Below are 18,858 nucleotides of genomic sequence, written 5' to 3'. Positions count from 1 at the left end.
CATTTCTCTGATCCTAGAGCACAAAATGGAAAGTGAGCAAAGATCCCAAAGCTGAAACATTAAAAGGCCTACCAAGTGCCATCCAAATGCTGAATCTGATCCAAGTGTCTGCACTCAGCTGGACCATCAAGTATATGTTCACCAGGATGCTGAAGGCTGGCAAAAACGGTAAGAGGGGAACCTACGGGGGAAAAATATCTCCTTGAATATACTCACATTTTGAAAGCAAATTCCCCAAATTATTTTGACATATATACTTTCATGCTGTGTAAGTATATATCCTTACAAAAAGGACAACCTGCACACAAGCTGTTCTAGGGAATACCAAAAGGTGGCACCACATTTCACTCTATTTATCATATCACAGCCCAGAGCAACAGGGAATTTATCCAGCCCACTACCACCTGCATCCTCACCAGGATGTCACTGGTTTTCAGCTTCAGTTTAGTTTAGCGCTTTCTGGTTTAGGTCAGATGGCTACGGGGCATGCCTCGGACACTGGATTCCCAGGGCCTCCCACGCGGACACTTGCAGGAAGCCCTCCTCAAGGAAACCTGCTCTTAGTTGGAACAGGACAGGATAAGTTCACTTGCAATAGAAGGGCTTTTGGTGGGAATGATCTTCCTGACAGGGTGCTGAGTTTCTAAAATAAAATATTCTATTTATTCTTCTGACACTACAGCTTATTTGATAAGAAATTTCACTATTATATATAATACTGTGGTAGGAGCACATTCCAGTTTTTGAAATGGGCAGTAAGACAGCCAAGGTAGGAAGAATACTTGGGACCACAAGAACATCTCAAAGAAGCAAGACAATCCTGTTGTTCAGTGCTTTGCTTCATCAGTGTTTTTCTTCTTTAAAGAAACAACTCACAAAAACTTACAAGAGAAAACGTGCAGAATACTTAGGATATCTAATACTCATTCACATACCATAAAGGCAACTTTTTGCTGATTCTGGGGCTGCCTCCAAATGGTGAGAACGATGGCGATGCAGAGCACAAGCAACAGCACCAGAAGGGTGAGGCTCCATGCTTCCAGCCTGGCGACAGCGTGGACTCCATATGTGGTCAAAACACTCAGGCCCAAAATGAGAAACGCTGCAAAGGTGGCAAGTATGTAACAAAAGCATACACGCTTCACTCAGATTCCTCAGTTCAAAATGTCTATTTTGATAAGACATCCAGTTCTTTATACCTACTTTGCGAAGTACTAAGAGTCTCCATTTTCATTATGGGGAGAAACGGCCGGCTTTACTCATTTCCTAACCCAGTAAACACATTTTCTTAAACACTGCTTGCTTACTCATGACTGTCTCCTCCTTGGAAGACAACCTCCCCACTGGCACGACCACCTTGATTTCTCTGCCCACGTGCCATCTGGTCCTCACCAGTAACGCTGCAGACCCTATCACGAGGACTGGTGGCAGGCTGTCAGGAGCAGACAGCTCCCCTTTCTCAAATGGGAGATGGCAGGTCTGTCCATTTGCAGCTGTTGTAAACACTTAATGTGAGCAATATATGATCTGCATCTTTTCTCCCTATTTCAGAGTGACATCACCACCCACCTGCCCTCTCTAACCATCAAGTCCGCATCAAGGGGTCCTTCTATGTGCTCTCAGAGAAACCTGTCCTTCCCTTAGCTTGCCACCAATAATCCTGTTCTGAAAAGCTCAGTGAGACTAAGGACCATCTCCCTCAATATCCCAAGTGTCCCCCGGAATTCCCGGACACTGATGGTGCTCAATGAATCTTGCTGAAAATAATGAATGACTATGTAACCATGGGTGAGCAAATAATATTATTATAAAATTAATTTATGTAAAGTTGTATAAAAATAAATATAAGTATAGGCAGTAAAGAGGACTTACCAAGGAATCCTACCAGAAAGCTCACGAGAGAAGCTGACTGCTGGGTGGGCAGCGCGGAGGGGCTGAAGGCGGGCCTCAGGCTGAAGCCCTGCCCATGCAGCCTGAGGACCTGGGCTGTGCTTTTCGAGGCATCACCGGCACACGGTCTCAGAGCTTCCTTCTCAGGAGAATATTTGGGCTGCTCATAAGATAAGCCAGGCTGGTACCTATCCCCAAACAAATAAATGCCCGCGTCTTTATTCTCTCACACACACCTGGCCCAAATGAAACGAGCCCATGAAACTCCAAGTGAGATGTGCTACAGAGACACAGCTCGTGCAGGGAATGGACCTTCCAGTGACTAGGCCCCAGAGTGTGCTGAGCCAGGCCACACACCTGCTCAATTAAATATATGCGGCAACTCTGGATTCCTTCTGCAAACCATTCAATTAGAAAGTTACACATTAGATGTGGGAAGAGTTACATTTTTAAGTGAGGCAATTGTGATAATAGGACGATTATTCTGAAAATATCTGTGTCCGAAGGGAATGCAGTTTATGAAAGAAGCACAGACACTCTGGCTCAAGGTCAGCTCCAGACGAACTGCCGTCTTCAGCCCGGTGCACGAAGGCTCTGCTGAGTCCGCCTCTGGCCTCATCTCCCCAGCTTTCCTACCGGGTTCCTGGTTTAATGCAGACTAGCTCATGCAGCCACTTGGCCACCATCCACCCCAAGCATGTCATTTCCCTTAATTATTTTATCCTCTTCCTCCACAGCCTGTGTCAGGACATCAGCCTGCCTCACCTCCTACTGTCTGCCCCGGTCTCCCCAGTGGGTCTCTTTTCCCTATGAGCATCCTTTGCTTAAATTTAAAAGTAACATTTGCCCTTCATCTAAAGAATAAATATGTTCACTGGGGAAAAAACACACAAAAGTATACAGAAGAAAGTTAAAACCACCCATAATACCACTACCCAGGGTCAATCACTGCCAGCATTTTGGTACAATTTCAGCCAGGCATAAACGCATATATATATATGTATGTATATATATATATACATACATATATATATATGCAAAATGATTTCTTCATATGAATTTATGATATTAAACACATTCAGATGCTACATATAACTTTGCACCCACAAATGGATACATTTCTCTATATAATTAAACATCATTTTATTCGCTATAGAAGAACCCACTGAATAAATATACCCTCACTTATTTAACCATTCTCCTCATGATACTCCAATCAGCTTCATTTCTTCACTATTGCAAAGTGCCTTTTCCAAGAACATCTTTTCCATGTATATGTATGTGCTCCTTAATTAAACCTTCAGTATAAAACCTCAGCACTTAAATTATTTGGACAAAATCTATAGTATTTTTAAGTGTTTTAATACATTACGACAACTTGCTGTTCACATAGATTAGGCCAACCTATTGCGAATAATCAACTGTATTTGATTCTTTGCTAAGGAGCAGGTGGCATTATACTTTATATTGAGATTTTCATGGCCTCTCACCTCTGGGAGACTGGGAGCTCCTTGAAAGCAGGGGTAGTGAGTCCAAACTGTCTTTATTCCCTGAGCCCAACATAACACACGCCCTCCAGGCACAACCTGGCAAGGAGAACTCACCTGAGGATGAGGACGCATGCTGCCACCAGGGAGTAGGCCAGGAGGGTGCCAATTGACATCATGTCCACGAGTGCCTTCAGGTCAAACAGAAACGCCATCACAGCTGTTGGGAAAAGAACAGAATGTGAAGAAAACAGCCCAGGATAAAACTCCATACAGTTGGTAACTTTCAAGTCAGGGACAACAGATTGGCATTTGTTTGTTTGTTTGATTTAGGACCAATGATAGGTCAAATAAAGTATAGAAAATATATTTCTCACTATTATTAAGATGTTCCTTAGGTCATATAGTAAAACTTCAAAAGCCCTCAGCTAAAGCTGTCAAGTACAAAACATTTCTACTTTGCTTAAAAAACATTAGCTAGCTCCTTTTAAAAAGCTGTAAAAAGTTCAAACAGAGCTTACATTATAGATATAATCATTTTAATTTCCGTCTGTATTTTGGGTTATATCATATATGAGATAAAGTTATTTCCAATTAAGTGATGTTTCTGATATAGGCAAAATTTTATTCATTCAAACCACACACTCTAGTTAGACTGACTAGATTTGGGACATGAATCCATGTCTTGCACCCAAATTCCAATGGTCTAAAGAACAAAATATACTTCATATAGCTGTGTAGTTAACTTGCACTTCACAATTTTTCTACCCACCAAAACCTCAAATAATAATATTAACTTGAATATGCCAAAAATGTTGTCCCTATCAAAGAATGTAGAAAACATAACATTTCATTCATGTGGTGTTCCAGACATCTCTCTGTGATCTCAATTCATCTTCAATAATCTTACCAGACAGGGAAATTACATAAGTTCAGCTATATAAAATGTCCAGAATTTTTTTTTTTTTTGCTCAAAAAGCTGGCAATTTCACATGGTTTGACCTAACAGGGTTATTATAACTCAGGCTAACTTAGCAAGGTTTTATAGACAGCAAGGGCACAGCTATTAGGTAGAAGTGGCGTGCTGCCTAATGCCCCCATGTTCCTTCTACAATATCACATTGTTTCTTTAACTACACCTCATACCTTATGCTGAAAACTTATCATTGCTAGTATAATCATACATTAAATGATTAAAAATCTCTGTATTTTGTTAAGAACCACAGATAACAAAATAAGGTTGCCAAGACAGAAGAAAATGATTTGTTACCCATACAAGCTTTCTAAATTAAACACAAGCAAAGAAACATGCAGGAGTACAAAATAACAAAAATACATTTTAGAGCATTAAAAAAGCCTTCTTGCTACAATGATCTTCTTTTAATTACTAACTTCAATATCTTATCATGCTGCCAAGTTAAATTCTTCCCGAAGGAAGAAAGACACATTTTTAAAAATCCTGAATACAAAGTAGTCTCTCACTGGGAAAGATTTCACTGGAAAAAATAAGTTTTTATGGAGTAAATAAAATGTGGGATCCTTTGTCAAGATTTGCAAACTATATTTAATAGCATAATACTCTGTTTAGTAATAAAGTGCCACCTTCATTTTATGGGGACAGAAATCTAAGCACTGGAAACAAGAGACTTATGTCTTAATAAAGTGCCAAATTATTAGAAAATATTTACAAAATGAAGTTGTTTAGGCACACATTTTCTGACTCTGAAAAAAGTCCCATATCCTACATAATTAAGCACTAGCATTCTCTAATTTCCCAACAATTTGGAGCCTCAACAAAATTATCATTTTTGGTTTGAATTCTACTACCAAGATAGTTTACGGTTTTATCTACAAAGCTCACTAAAACCTTTCTCTTGCTTCCCATAAAAGGGCACTTAAGGCCATTCTCTTAGTCTGAATAATCTCTGAAAATTTCTGCATGGAATAAGAATTTGGCCAAAGGCATTGTTCATGGTTATTAGGACAGCCAAAAGGTTGGGAGTTTCTTAACATGACTTAAGTACCAAAACTATTGAAAGGAAAAATAGATTCCTAATGGGGTTTAGGAGGATATGGGTTTAGTAACTCTTAGAGAACCATCCTGGCCTAGAAAGTGGGGATATCTGCCATACCAAGGGCAGGAATTCCAATGGCGAAATAGAAATTATCTTTGACATTTCTTAAACTTAATTAAGATTGGGTAAACTTCAGTTTTTCAGAAATATTATGGTCCTTTAGCAATATTCAACTAAAATCCTAGACAAAAAGGAAACTACTGAATCATATTTTTCATTAATATTTCAAAAATTAAATAATCATTCTTTAATTAAAATTTTATGTGTCAATAATATAACTTTATGTGCTAGTTCATCAATCTGAAAAGCATTTAGTATATAGTGAAGAACCATCACAACCCTTTGCATATCTGTTAGAAGCCCAGAAGGTTAAAACGATGAAACAGGAAAAAAATCCCAAAGGGTCAGTTAAGAATGAATTTCAGTAGACCACCACCACAATTTTCAGACAATGCTCACACCCTAATTTATCAGTGATTTTTTCCTTGACTTACATACACAGCAAGCAGACCCTCTTTAAAAGTCCATGCATGCGCCTAAAACGGTCAAGTCCAATGTTGAACAATCCTACGTTTGTAAAGCTTACCAGAAATGACCCCTGCAGTCAACGTGGCAGCAACTGGTGACTGCCTCTTACTCACTCTGGCAAGAAATCTAAACAGTAAACCATCCCGGGCCATGGCAAACAGAATTCGGGGTAAAGGAAACATAGAGCCCAGAAGACTAGAACAGAAAAATTCATAATCCACGTGTGAGTCATTACAAGCATTACTCTATAGACAGGTACATACAGGTATAGACTGGACACACTGAAGTGCAGAACCCATACCCCAAAAATGCAAAATAGGACAGTCATAAAAAAGTTATTGACCTCTATATAAACTGAATCAGAAAACCACTTTTTTTTTTTTTTTCAGAATCCTTGATGAAAACAAAAGATTCCCTTTTCTTAATAAAAGTCAACTCTGTCTCACCTGCCACTGCACCCGATGATAAAGTAGCAATTATTGGTGTCTTCGTTTTGGAATTGATTTGAGCTAGACATTTGAAAAGCAACCCATCCTCCGCCATAGCATAGATTACACGAGGCATTGGGAAAATGGATCCAAGAAGACTGAGTAAAAAGCAAACACATGCAGTATGGCAAACACATTCATGCAAGATTACATCCCAGAACTGAAATCAAGTAATTATACAAAACACAGCATCACAGCTGTGATTATGAAGTCTCATTATTGTTAAAATGTATTATGATCAGGCATTTAAAAATACTTGTCAATATTTACCTTGTGCTACTTGCTATCTCTTGCAGATATTTGCCCAGCATAATTATCAGAATAAAAACACTGCAAGTTAATTTATGCATGCTCATGATTATTACTGATTAAAACTAATTAAGACAACAGAAAATCAAAACCAATCATAACATCAAAGACCTTTTTAGTGCCAATAACTCAGAACATAAAATTCCTAAACTGATATGTAATTCAAGAGATTAATTTTGATTTCATAGTAGTCACTTCATTTCTTCAGTCATTATGTATTTTTTATATTTATTTTACCATTAATTTGCCTCATATAGCCTGATCTTTGATCAAACTAGTAGTAATTCCCAGCTTATAAGATAATCAAGATAGAGAAAGCTAAAAAAGATAATCAACTCACTGTATATTTAGTATATATATTTAGAAGTAGCCATGATTAAAAATTAGTAACAGTGAAGTTTAAGAAAATGATTTTTGCTTTAAATGTCTTGAATTACTTGTTTGTTTACTAGCTGTACTACTCCCTACATGACGTAGTTGTAAAAAAAAAAAACCATTTTAGAGAAAATAAGTAAAATACTCTATGTAAAAAATTCCATCTTCTTTATCTTTTAATACAGCTGAGTTGAGCTTGGGCACAGATGAATCCTTGTCCATCTCTCTTCTCAGACCATAGTGGCATGGTATCTTCACAGTCCAGATTTTTGAAACCATTCAGAATAAACCTCAAAATTAGCAGATGGCTGAGAAACCAATGGGGGTAATCTCTAATTGCTGCTTAATATTAACTTTTATAAAAACTAAAAGGGAGTTGGAGGAAAAAAAAAGGTTAGGCTGATCAATTATATAAAAAGATTTCCTTTTCCAGTTCACACTTTAAAACAATTATTTTCACTTAAAAAAATTAGTAATCAGGCAAAGAGATGAACTTTCTTTTTGTAAGAACACTCTTAATATAGGATGGTACAAAACTAGACTGAATATCTTATGATTACATGTTAATTTGAAATATGAGTTGCTCCCAAAACTGAGAAATGAATTCTTAAGTATTAAAACAAACAGCCACTGAAAATCAGAATATGTGGGCAGGATTTAACTACTCTTTTCTTCTCACATGGGTATTATTTGAAATTTCCACCACTAATCTGAGAACAGTAATTTCTATTTACAGACCAAGTTCACTCTGGTCAGTACTAGGAGAAGAGTTCTCAGTGTTTCACAATAAAAAGCCCGTTATATTTAACAATGCCACAGCATATAGCTTCCCCTCACACAGACTTGATATCATTTAAAAAAGACAGCAGAAAATGTCAAGTCTGCAGAGAAGGTCTCCATTGTCTGCAGCACTGTAAGTAATGCCAAAGCAGCAGGGAAACAAACAGGTGTAAGCGTCTTGAAGTTTTCTAACACATGCATATAAGAATATGTGTGTATGTACCAATGCTACATATATTTCTACAGAAGGCCTTCTGAGTTTTACCTGATGGGGGAAAAAGTTATCATGTGTGAAGATTTTTATATGGCAATTCTGGGCAAACTTTTCAGAGAACCAATAGTTGCTGTATTCCTCATATTAGGCTTGTTTTTTAAATATACCGAACTAATTCTTTAGACATTGACTACACTTTGCAGTAACCCACACAGCCCCTGCCCCAAAGGCGATGCAATGTACCTTGTTGACAAAGCACAGAGGGAGCCCGCTGCAACGACGTATTTGGCAGGACCCCATCTAACATACTCAAATGCTACAGGAAGGGGGCTTTTTTCATCAAGGAGGTAGTATGGCATCATGAGTGTTAGAGCTGCAGAGACCCCAAAATAGGCCATGAAGCAAACAAGCAAAGAAGTCACAATTCCAATAGGAATAGCTTTCTGAGGATTCCGGACTTCTTCACCTATGGGAATACGAACAAAATATTTGCATATTTAATATAACATTAAGGGTAGAACATTAGTTCTCCTCCACAGTTATTTTACTTCTTTGCTTTTGCCCCTTGTTTTTTTTTTTAGCTTGCTCCATCGATTCTCCATTAAATGTTCTCACTTCCTGAGAGTACTTTGCTACATAAAAACCCAATTCCAGAGGCAAAAAGAGAAGGTAAGACATCAGGACAAAATGTAAGTCTGTTTCCCACTTCCAGAAAGAAAAAAACACAACATACCAGTACTATTAAGTGTTTCGGGACAGAACGGTAGTCCATTTAGGAAATTGATCCACAGAGATTAAACGACCATCATGGCATTCTGTAGGCCATTAAATATGAAGGCTTCCATAAATAAGATAACAACTTCTTCTACCCAGTGCATTGATTTCTATTAAACTCTAGTTTCAGTAACAAAGAGTAACAAAGAGTATACTTTGGATTCTTCTAATAAGATTGGCATTTGAAGCACCCAAATAAGGTCATGCATTAATATGAATCGAGAGGAAGCACTTAGAGAGTGATTTTGGCATGATTCCTTTGTTGTACAGGGTAAAGAGGAAAGAATCACTACAATATATTTTGGCCTGCTGCAGAAGAGACAATTTAAGAGAATGATCATCATTTGGTACTTATTGTGATAGCACTTCCCAACCTATAGATGAAAGACAGTAATTATGACCAACATTTATAAAAAGCATTCGATAGCTTAGCTTATGCAGTATTTTTCATATGTATTATATCTTAGGTAACCCTCACAAACTCTGAAGAGCAGGTACTGCACTCCCACTTTACCAATATGAAAAGCAAGGTTCACAGAGTTTCACTAGGTTTCTTTTTATCATACACAGCAGGTGTCATGGTAGGGCTGGAGCCAGCCCTTACTATTTCAAATCCTGCTCTCCTTCCTTGACTCTTTGCTGCCACCCTTGGGTCCTCATGTAGTACAAGGGACACCTTTTCCTTCCGCACAGAGCCAAGGTTCTGCTCTTACCAGTTGTTGCAATGCAGTCAAATCCCACAAAGGCATAAAAACAGGTTGCAGCCCCAGCCAAAGTTCCTGCGAAACCGTAAGGCATAAAGCCACCAGCCCCATAGATACTTGTTCCATTCTCAGAAGGCGGCTCTCTAAGGAAGAGATCAAATACATCAGAAAGTCATTTTCACAGAAAACTGCTTCTTCTAGTGATCTGTCTCCAACTACATTCATGAGAGGCTACTGTGTTCATCAGCTCTTCGAAGCTGATGTGTAAAAAACTCAAAGTAAACCCTCATTTTCTCGCCCTGTCCTAGAGAATTTGGTGGTCTTCCCAACCACAGCACCCTCTCAGGTTACCAGCACTCAGTTGGAGGCTGATCCACAGCATCAACAGGAGGCCCAGAGCCACTTTGGCTGGACTCACAGCCAGGCAGGACTCTGGGAGCAGAGATGCCATGTGCGGGCCATGATCTGAAATAAAGACAAGCAACTTCCTCTTCTTGTGGACAGCTGGTCAGGCTGCACATTTTAAAAAATTTCTAAGAAGACATTTGAAAGGGTGAAATTAAATTCTGTAGGCTTGATTAATAATACTGAAGATTAAATATTTTATTATGTTAAAAACTGTATAAAACCAGAGAATACCAAATTTGTTTTCCTCATTGAAATGACTACAAATGTTACATAAGGAAAAACAAGTAGATGTACCTGCAGTAGATATTTTTGTAATCTTCTTTGCTCTTGGAAATATCATGCTTAAATAAATCTTAGGATGAAACCTTGCACGTATAATTATTATTTCAACTTTTGAGGCATCCAGTTAAAAGTGAAATGTACTCTGCTAATGCACCAGTAACATTCTCAAAAACACAAGGCCTGAGCATTAACTACAAGGCAACAACCAAATGGTGTTTCCAAAGGAAGAACTAAAAACAATGCAGGTTCAAAAATACTCATTGTTATTCAGGGGTGGCAAATCTTTGGGGGGAGAAAAACAGTCTTCCAATGGTTGGGATCTCCCCCTATTCTTCCCCTAAACCTGGAGCAGAGCATGAAGTTAGGACCAGCAGCTGCATGGCTTTAAGATTAAAAAAAAAAGAATAAAGCCATCAAGAAGAAAGGAAGCTGAGAAATTGAGACAGATTTCTGTTAACATCACCTCAGCTTTTGGATCAAGCCATGCCTGAAGGCAGAATTATCCCTGGATTTTTTGTTATATGAACAAATAATTTCCCTCTTTTCCTTGAAAGCAAAAACAAAACAGAGTTGCTCAGCATTTAGCAGACATCGATGCATTTATGTTTGTAGGGAGCCTGGGAAGAAGCGTCTTGGAACAGAACAGACCCTTGGAAAGGTCTCAAGCAAAAAGTTTGAGAAACATTGTTCTGGAGGAAAATGTAACATAAGACAAAAGCCGGCAATTTTTTTTTTAAGTCAAAATAAGAGGAGGGGGAAAAAAAATTCTAAATCTTTTACCTGGCTCCTGCTGATATATTTTTGAGAAACTCTTCACTGATCTTCCAGTTTTCCACATTTCCTTTCACAAACCCGGCAACCATAACGAAGAGAAGGACCAGGATATTTATAGCCGTGAAGATTTTATTCACCCAAGCTGACTCTTTTACTCCAAAAGATAAAAGACCTATAGGAAAGGAAAGGGTATTTTTACTTTTTAACCTAAGCTTCAGGAAAGGCAGTGGCATTCTGAGGCAGCCCAGGCTCTGGGATATTATTTCACCAGCATTCATATATTAACTCACATGTATCCCCTCCTACTGCAAGTTCTTACCTGCTTACCTGTGAAACAATGTCTTCTGAGTGCAACCGACTATTTCAGTAAGCAGGCTGTGCTCATAGCCAGGAGACTTCGCACTCTCCAAGAATGAAGAAATCTAGTAACTTTGGCTATTATTACCAATTGGTAGGTAGAGGTAAGGTAACTTTATTTTAATGAAATGCTGCTCTAAAAAGCCACTTTAAGGTTAATGGCTGTGAAATTTTGAAATTAAAAGTTCAATCATGTGTCAGGCCTCATATTTACTATATACATGAAGAAAATTCTTAAACTGTCATGCTAAAAAGATGGTTTATTAAACTGATTCTCATTTTAAGGGCTTTATTTATATCTGATTATAAAAGTAATCAATTTCCAATTCAAGTAATTTGGAGAAAAAATATAAAGGAAATAAAGGTCAAGTGTAATCTCTCCAGAATTCTGCAACATGCACACACTCACATCCATGTCAGTATAGAACCTCATTTTAATAGCCACCTTCTCTTCCACTATATAAGACATGTTTAGTCCCTTATTTATAGACAATCAGATCACTCTTAACTATAAACAGTCCTGACATAATCCTTTTATAAATATCTTTGTACACTTTCTAATTATTTCCTTACAATAATTATCTGCAAGGTAATACTGTATCAAGGGTATGCACTTCTATAAAAGGCTTTTGGTTCATATTGGCAAAATATTCTGCAGAAAATTTGGCCCAGTTTAAATTGGCCATTTCTTCTGTTAGGTTATTCTTGTTTATAGTGATTTACAAAGTATATATATATAGAATAATGCTACAAACTGTGTACCCACATGTGTTACAGTTCCCAGTTCAATTTATCATTCACTTTTAATCTTAGTGTTGATTACATATAAAAGAAAGCTTCAGATATAAAATTTTATTTTCTACCTTTGAAAAGATTTTCCCTAATATCAACCCAAAAACAATTCACATGGGTTTTCTTCTAGTACTTTTATAATTATTCTTATTTTTATCTTTAATCCATCTTGTGTAAGACATGAATTACAGGCCAAAGAAAGTTTACTTTTTATTTTTACTACTGGGGAAATGATTGCAATGAACAGGTTATGTCACATATCTATTTACTTCTTCCCCAAATCTATTCCATCCATGATCAAATAAAAGCACAATATCCAAGTAGTAATGAGAGAAACTCAATTTCATGCTTCTACCTATATGAGTCCCAGAATTATACAATATATTAAAGATATAAAGGAAAACTGTACAGTTAGTTCCTGTGACTGCTGTCAGATTAGGAACCACTAGACACCCACACACCTTGGGAATACACATAATACAGTATACTACTATCCACTTTGGACAGTAACAAAGCCACTATCATGTTTTATAAAAGTTTCCCAATACTTCACATGCACTTTCTATTATTCTGAGATCCTCATCTTTTGCCAGTAGAGACCAATGAATATATCCTCAAAATACTGCCTAATTTCCTTGTAATAAATTATAAAATTGCTTAACAAAGCAACAGCTTCATTTGGTAAGACATTAGTTTTACAATATGAATATAAAGATTTATGACAGGAGGTTTTGATCTTCAAAGATTCTAAAACAAAGTCACCACATGCAAGTTGAACCTGTATTTAAAGTAAAGACAATAATGGTCGATGACACAGGACAAGTGACACAAGCCAAGGACTGAGTCTTGCCATGGAATTTATGATTCTGTGTCATAGCTACATGCTTCTCATTGCCTAGAAATTAAAGTTGACTCTTTCAAGTTCACTGAAACCACTCCTAAATAAAAATGATCTAGTTTAATGTTAGCTAGGCTATTTAGACACTAAAACAAACAAAATCTATCACCTGTTGAAAAAACAATTGATGCTATTTTTCTTGACATTAGAAGCGAAACGCCAAATATTTTAGACCTATCAATTCTGTCCATGTCCCTAACCCTTTTAAAAACATTCAATTAGTGACTAACTTTTTAAGAGTAATTAAATAATTTAAATTACATCATTTTACAAGTAAAAATTTCATTATAGAAAGAATACTTCTGTCATACTTTTGTAACCAAGAGAGAAAGTAACTGGAAGTAAGTTTGGAGAGGAGAGTAGGGGGCAGGTTATCCCAAGTGCATCAAGTAGGAAGTGGGAGAAAAGATGGGTTTTATTGTTCATGTAATCCTGGATGCTTATAAGCAGGCAGGACAGGTACTCAATTATAACAGAAAAATCAAAACAGAAAATGTTCAAGCAATAAAACAAATATAAGGAGACAGTGAGGATTAGCTATGCCTACAAAATAAAACTGCCTGCCATTTTAATGCTTACTATATACTAGGCAAGAAGCTTGTACTAGATAGACACTGATATCCCCATTTGATGGATGAGCAAACTTAGTGATGGAAAGATTAAATCACTCAATGTTCCAAAGACAGTAAGTGGCAGAGTAGAATTGAATCCCTGGTCATCTGACTCTAATTCCTGTGCCTTTCAAAACTACTATGCTACAATACTGATAAAAATGGGGGAATTCTAGTTTGTATCATATTATATATTTGTTGCCATAAAGTCTACATTAAAAAATGAAGGGTGGTTTGACTATGCTTCCTTTCCAACCAGAAGCCCACATTATATAGGCATGAACAGACAAAATTTCTTCTAGAAATAATATGCTTATAAATGTCCTTAGTTGTATCTAATAAGATAAAATAATTCCAACATTTATACATTCCTCCTTATTGAAACTTCACTGCCATTCCTGCACATGTCCAATTGGTCTTACAAAACTGATGTGTTTTATAATAACATAAAATGTGATTCCAGCCAGTGACAAGGCCTACAGATCTCCAATAGTAACCTAACTGTATAAATATGCTGCCTAGTCTTGAGAATTTGGGCCCCAAACTCAGTGGTGACATATTTTCCTAGAACAATTAGCTGACTCATCTTGTGGGGAAGTGTAACTGGTTTTCTTACCTGCCAGAAGTAATATAAGGCATACGGCAAAAAAGTCAGGATACTCTGCAAGGCCAGTATAATTCATCTTCAAGTATGTCTGGAAAAACTGGCCAATCTGTTTGCCAAGAAGTTCATCAAAGGTGCCACTCCATGCTCTTGCAACACTTGAAGTACCTTCCCAAAACAGACAACATCCAGAGAACGTAAGGTCACTGGGAGAAAATCAACATAATATCATTCGCTACTCTACTCTAGGATAAACATGGGTTAGTTCAGACAGAACTGAAAATTTTAATCACACGTAACATTATCTTGATAATTTCATAATTATACAATAGTAGTCAAATGCTCAAGTCCACTACTATGGAATCAGGTAACTTTACTTTCATTAAAGAACTATAGTCTTTAAAAAACAAGGCTTTCAAATACACTAAAATGCATATTCAGAGATGAAGCAGTTAGGAGACGTTTTAGAGCTGAGAAAAATTAGACAGGAATCAAGTGATTCATTCAGGATCACACAGTCACTAATGCAGACTTATAATCAACCCTAAGGTTGTGCCTCAGGAATGCTATCTCAACCATTCTATGCAAACAGATTGAGTTTTGGAAACATACCTATCACGTAAGATAAAATGAGATTCCAGCCAGTGATGAAGGCCCACAGCTCTCCAACAGTGACGTAAGTGTACAAATACGCAGACCCAGTCTTGGGAACTCGGGCCCCAAATTCGGCATAGCAGAGGCCTGCCATGACCGAGGCGAGGGCGGCAATGAGGAAGGAGACCACGATGCTGGGACCCGAGTCTGCCTTGGCAACCTCCCCAGCAAGGACATAAACCCCCGCGCCGAGAGTGCTCCCAACCCCCAGGGCGATGAGATCCATGGTGGACAAGCAGCGGCATAATTTGGAATCCTCTAGATTGTCCAGAGTGACGACTTTTCTCCGGATCAGACATCGGGCAAAAGACAGTGCGGCTCTGCAGGGAATCATGCTGACAGGGGGCGACCTGAGGAGGGAAAGGAGGAGGTCAGAAGCACCTCTGGAATCATCATCCCTCCAGGCATCTGCCCAGCCTCTCAGCACCATCACCATGCCTCTATTTTATTTCCTCTACTGGAGATGACATGTGCAAGAGCAATCAGAAGGAGGCTGGAGTATGCCAAAGCTGTGACATTCTTAAGAGCTCCCCATACACGGCCTTTTATGCAGGACTGCAACAAAAGGCTCATTTTGGGGAGCAAAGGAACTGGGAGTCCTGGGTGATTAAAGAGATTTGCTACTTCTCCTTATTTTTGCTGCTATAGTTTTAAAAGATACACCGACAGAAATATATTCCAAGAGGTGGCTCCTTTGTCCTCCCTACAAGCAAGGGGTGAATTACATCTTTCTTTCATTTTATTCATTTATTCAACTTACATTATTTACATTGAATTATGTAATTCAACTTAAATTACATTTATTCAACTTACATTACATTATTCAACTTACATTACATTATTAGCACAAAACCTGCCAGGGATTGTGCTAAGAAAATGTCTAGCATGCTGTGGTACACAGATAAGGTCTCTAGTTTTAACAGGCTTGCAGTCTAGCTATTGTCTAAAAGCAGGTAGACATGCCATCATTGTCTCCAAATGATCGAATATGATCAAATTTGTCAAATATGTGCAAGCTCTGTTTTTACTTCGTTCTGTTTCATTTTAATGTGGAGCCATGGGAAGCCTATAGAATTTAAAAAAATTACTAAGTCCAAAACATGCTTGGATTTTTTAAAACATAAAACTGCTATTCAATTATGCCTTAAGTATGAATTTGTAGTAAAACATATGTGCCTATTTATATTTATTTGAGATTTCTAAATAAATAAATAAACCCAAAGTCCATGCCAAATATATGTTCTGTTTTAAATGGAGTGTTCAATGCAGACAGTCTTACTCCCCATACCCTACGGGCCCAAACAAGTTAACACTGAACAAAATTATTGGTCATAAAACAAAGTATGGGTTTTGGTAAGGAAATGAATACACATATTACAGTTAAAAAGCCTGGAGCAAAATATATCAAAATACTACTAAAAATGATCTTGGTGTAGTGGGCCAGTTTTTACATCTCTGAATTTCAAATAGTACATATTATATTTCTGTATTTCTAATTTATCTCCAATGAATATGTACAACTCACATGTAAAAGAAATATCTAATTAGAAAGCCCTGCATGGCCTTGTCTACAGAGACATATAACTCAGCAGACTATGAAATAACTTAAAATAGGGAATATAATAGTATCTGCAGCTTATTAGTCAATAAAATGAAATATATTTAACTTTTACAAGTTCAGAGTCATGCTTGTCACTTCTACAGCAATGACTGACAGAGGTTGAATGTTATCTCCCTTGATCTCATGATACTCATTATCAATAACCTAAACTTATGAGATCAGAGCCTGGCATCTTCTCTGAGGAACTCAGAGCTTCCTATCCTATCAAATAAGCCCTTGAACATTTCTCAACATTAATTTCTATAAAACTACTACTAAAAACTGTTTTATTTGAAAACAACAAATAAGATAAATTTTCTAAGCTGAATCTAAATGATTTGTTGCTCCTAAGAGAAAAGGATGTTTTTGGGTTATGAATAATTCATTTTCACACTAGAACTAGCTCACTGAACATTATTCACACATCAATACAAATGCAAGTCCTCCATACTGAAAGCCATTAATTCAAAGAATACAGAACAGGATCCTAAAGAAATATGAATAGAGCTTTACACGTCAGTATCTTCCATAGCACCTGACAGAGTGCCAAAAAAGGCACTTTACAAATACTTGGCGGAAAACTTTGCAAATACAGATCGATACTGCTAATTGTGCCAATATCCTGGCTTCCAAAGTCAAAATCTATCAACACATCTACAAATACAAATCAATGTCTACCCCTACCTAGCCTTAAATAGTTATTCTTCATATACCACATCCAGAAGATAAGTAGAGAAACGCTCTGCTTAAAGAAAGACTTAAGAAGTGAAAAGCTGAAGTTATATAAAGGCCTAGTGAGGTGGGGGGAGGACAACGGAAGGTGGTATTTACTAAATGCTGACCTTCTGTAACATTAAAGTGTTTTACACAAACAGAGATGTGCAAAGATCAAGAATTAGGGATCACTGTCAACTGAAAAATGCTCAGAAATAAAGACTCACTGAAATTTAGTAATGATTTAAGGGCATGTGAAAATGGGACAGGTCGTCTGCAGCTTCAGGAAACAACTGCTATACAAAATGAGGCATCCCTGTTTGTCACTTAACTACATAAAACACTCTTTCAAAAGTATTTGATTAACCTCGATTTTTATGAATGAAAGCTAAATTCTACAACTAATGCATACTTAAAGAGAAGGGATCTGTAAGGAAGCAAGGGAAACTAAGGATAGTGTTAGCATTGTGAGTGAGCCTTTATTTTTTTTAATCCTTTTTTCTGGTAATACGGTCAACAATGCTACTTGTGAAATTTCTAAAAAAAAGAAAACATATACACAAAAAACAGCATAAAAATAAAAGAGAATATAAGAGAGCCAACCAGTTCTTTGACATGTTAGAGATAGTGAAAATTCCTATTGTTGACAGTTGTCCAAAATAAGTAAATGAGTGCCTGTCCTCTCATCAGAAAATTCAACAGAAAAGTGAATTTATGATTCACTCCAGATTATGCAGGCAGCAGAACTTTTTACAGAAATGTTAGGCTTTAATCAGATAAGACCTGAGTGCTACTGCCTCCTTCCTATCAAAAATAGAAAGCATTTTATCTTCAGTGTTTCCATGTTGTCCGGAGGAAATAAGCTGCCATTTGTCTGTCAAGCATTCATTTGCTTTTGAGTAACAGAAGAGCCTACGTCAGAGACTCTTCTCAGAACTGACAGGTTACACAATGTCCTCTGCAAACAGTCTCAACTACGCACACCTGATAAAATACCGATTGCAAAAGCTATGACACAAAACTGATTTTGTAGAAACATAATGGAATTAGAGAAAGGCAATGTAAAAGTGTACTGGGCCAGTTTAATGAATCATTATTAAATTAACACATATTAAGTCTTTGCAGGGGCATCATACTGTGTTTAGTAAATAAAGAAAGAATCCTGTGGTTCTGTAGAATATATTTTTATGGGAACAGAATGATATATAAAAGTAAAATGACAACAGGGGAGTAAGGAAAAAAAGGTGTTTTTGTCACACAGAAGTGATATAATTTGGTATTTACTTATTTTTTAAATTTTATAACTTTCAAAACATTATTAAAAGAAACTCTTTAGATGAAATAGTTATGACAACCTTATCTCATTTCTACAAGGTTCTTTCATTGCTGAAAAAGAAACCCACTGACATTTATCCTTTGACTCAAGTCTGCCTCCACTGCCCTTGCCTGGGCTCTGGTGTTTTGTCTCATCAACAAATAACTATGCAGGAGAATATGCAGGGAATTTGAACGTGATTCTATTGGTCAGAGGGCACAGACT

At 37.2% G+C, this 18,858-nt stretch overlaps 1 protein-coding gene across 7 annotated transcripts in view; it reads right to left on the bottom strand.

The window, feature by feature from the left end:
• Positions 1–18,858, bottom strand: part of SLC7A2 (solute carrier family 7 member 2) — a 58,529-nt gene that overhangs the window by 6,453 nt on the left and 33,218 nt on the right. For 5 of the 7 annotated variants that reach the window (XR_012124012.1, XM_036997072.2, XM_036997080.2 and 2 more), the window contains 10 exons: positions 14,963–15,354; positions 14,363–14,518; positions 11,095–11,260; positions 9,634–9,767; positions 8,390–8,612; positions 6,427–6,566; positions 3,495–3,597; positions 1,873–2,078; positions 936–1,102; positions 73–181 (listed from right to left, as the gene is read on the bottom strand). Coding sequence is in view for 6 of the 7 variants with exons in the window: in XM_036997072.2 (XP_036852967.1) it covers positions 73–181; positions 936–1,102; positions 1,873–2,078; positions 3,495–3,597; positions 6,427–6,566; positions 8,390–8,612; positions 9,634–9,767; positions 11,095–11,260; positions 14,363–14,518; positions 14,963–15,338 (1,780 nt within the window). In the remaining variant the exon portion in view is untranslated. Of the gene's footprint in view, positions 1–72; positions 182–935; positions 1,103–1,872; positions 2,079–3,494; positions 3,598–6,038; positions 6,176–6,426; positions 6,567–8,389; positions 8,613–9,633; positions 9,768–11,094; positions 11,261–14,362; positions 14,519–14,962; positions 15,355–18,858 lie in introns of all 7 variants that reach the window. The other 2 variants (XM_073219093.1, XM_073219094.1) reach the window with 2 other exon arrangements.

Source organism: Manis javanica, chromosome 12, assembly GCF_040802235.1.
Source record: "Manis javanica isolate MJ-LG chromosome 12, MJ_LKY, whole genome shotgun sequence".
Taxonomy (NCBI): Eukaryota; Metazoa; Chordata; class Mammalia; order Pholidota; family Manidae; genus Manis; species Manis javanica.
The sequence above is the reverse complement of the archived record's forward strand: the minus strand, read 5'-3'. Positions and strand labels throughout refer to the sequence as shown.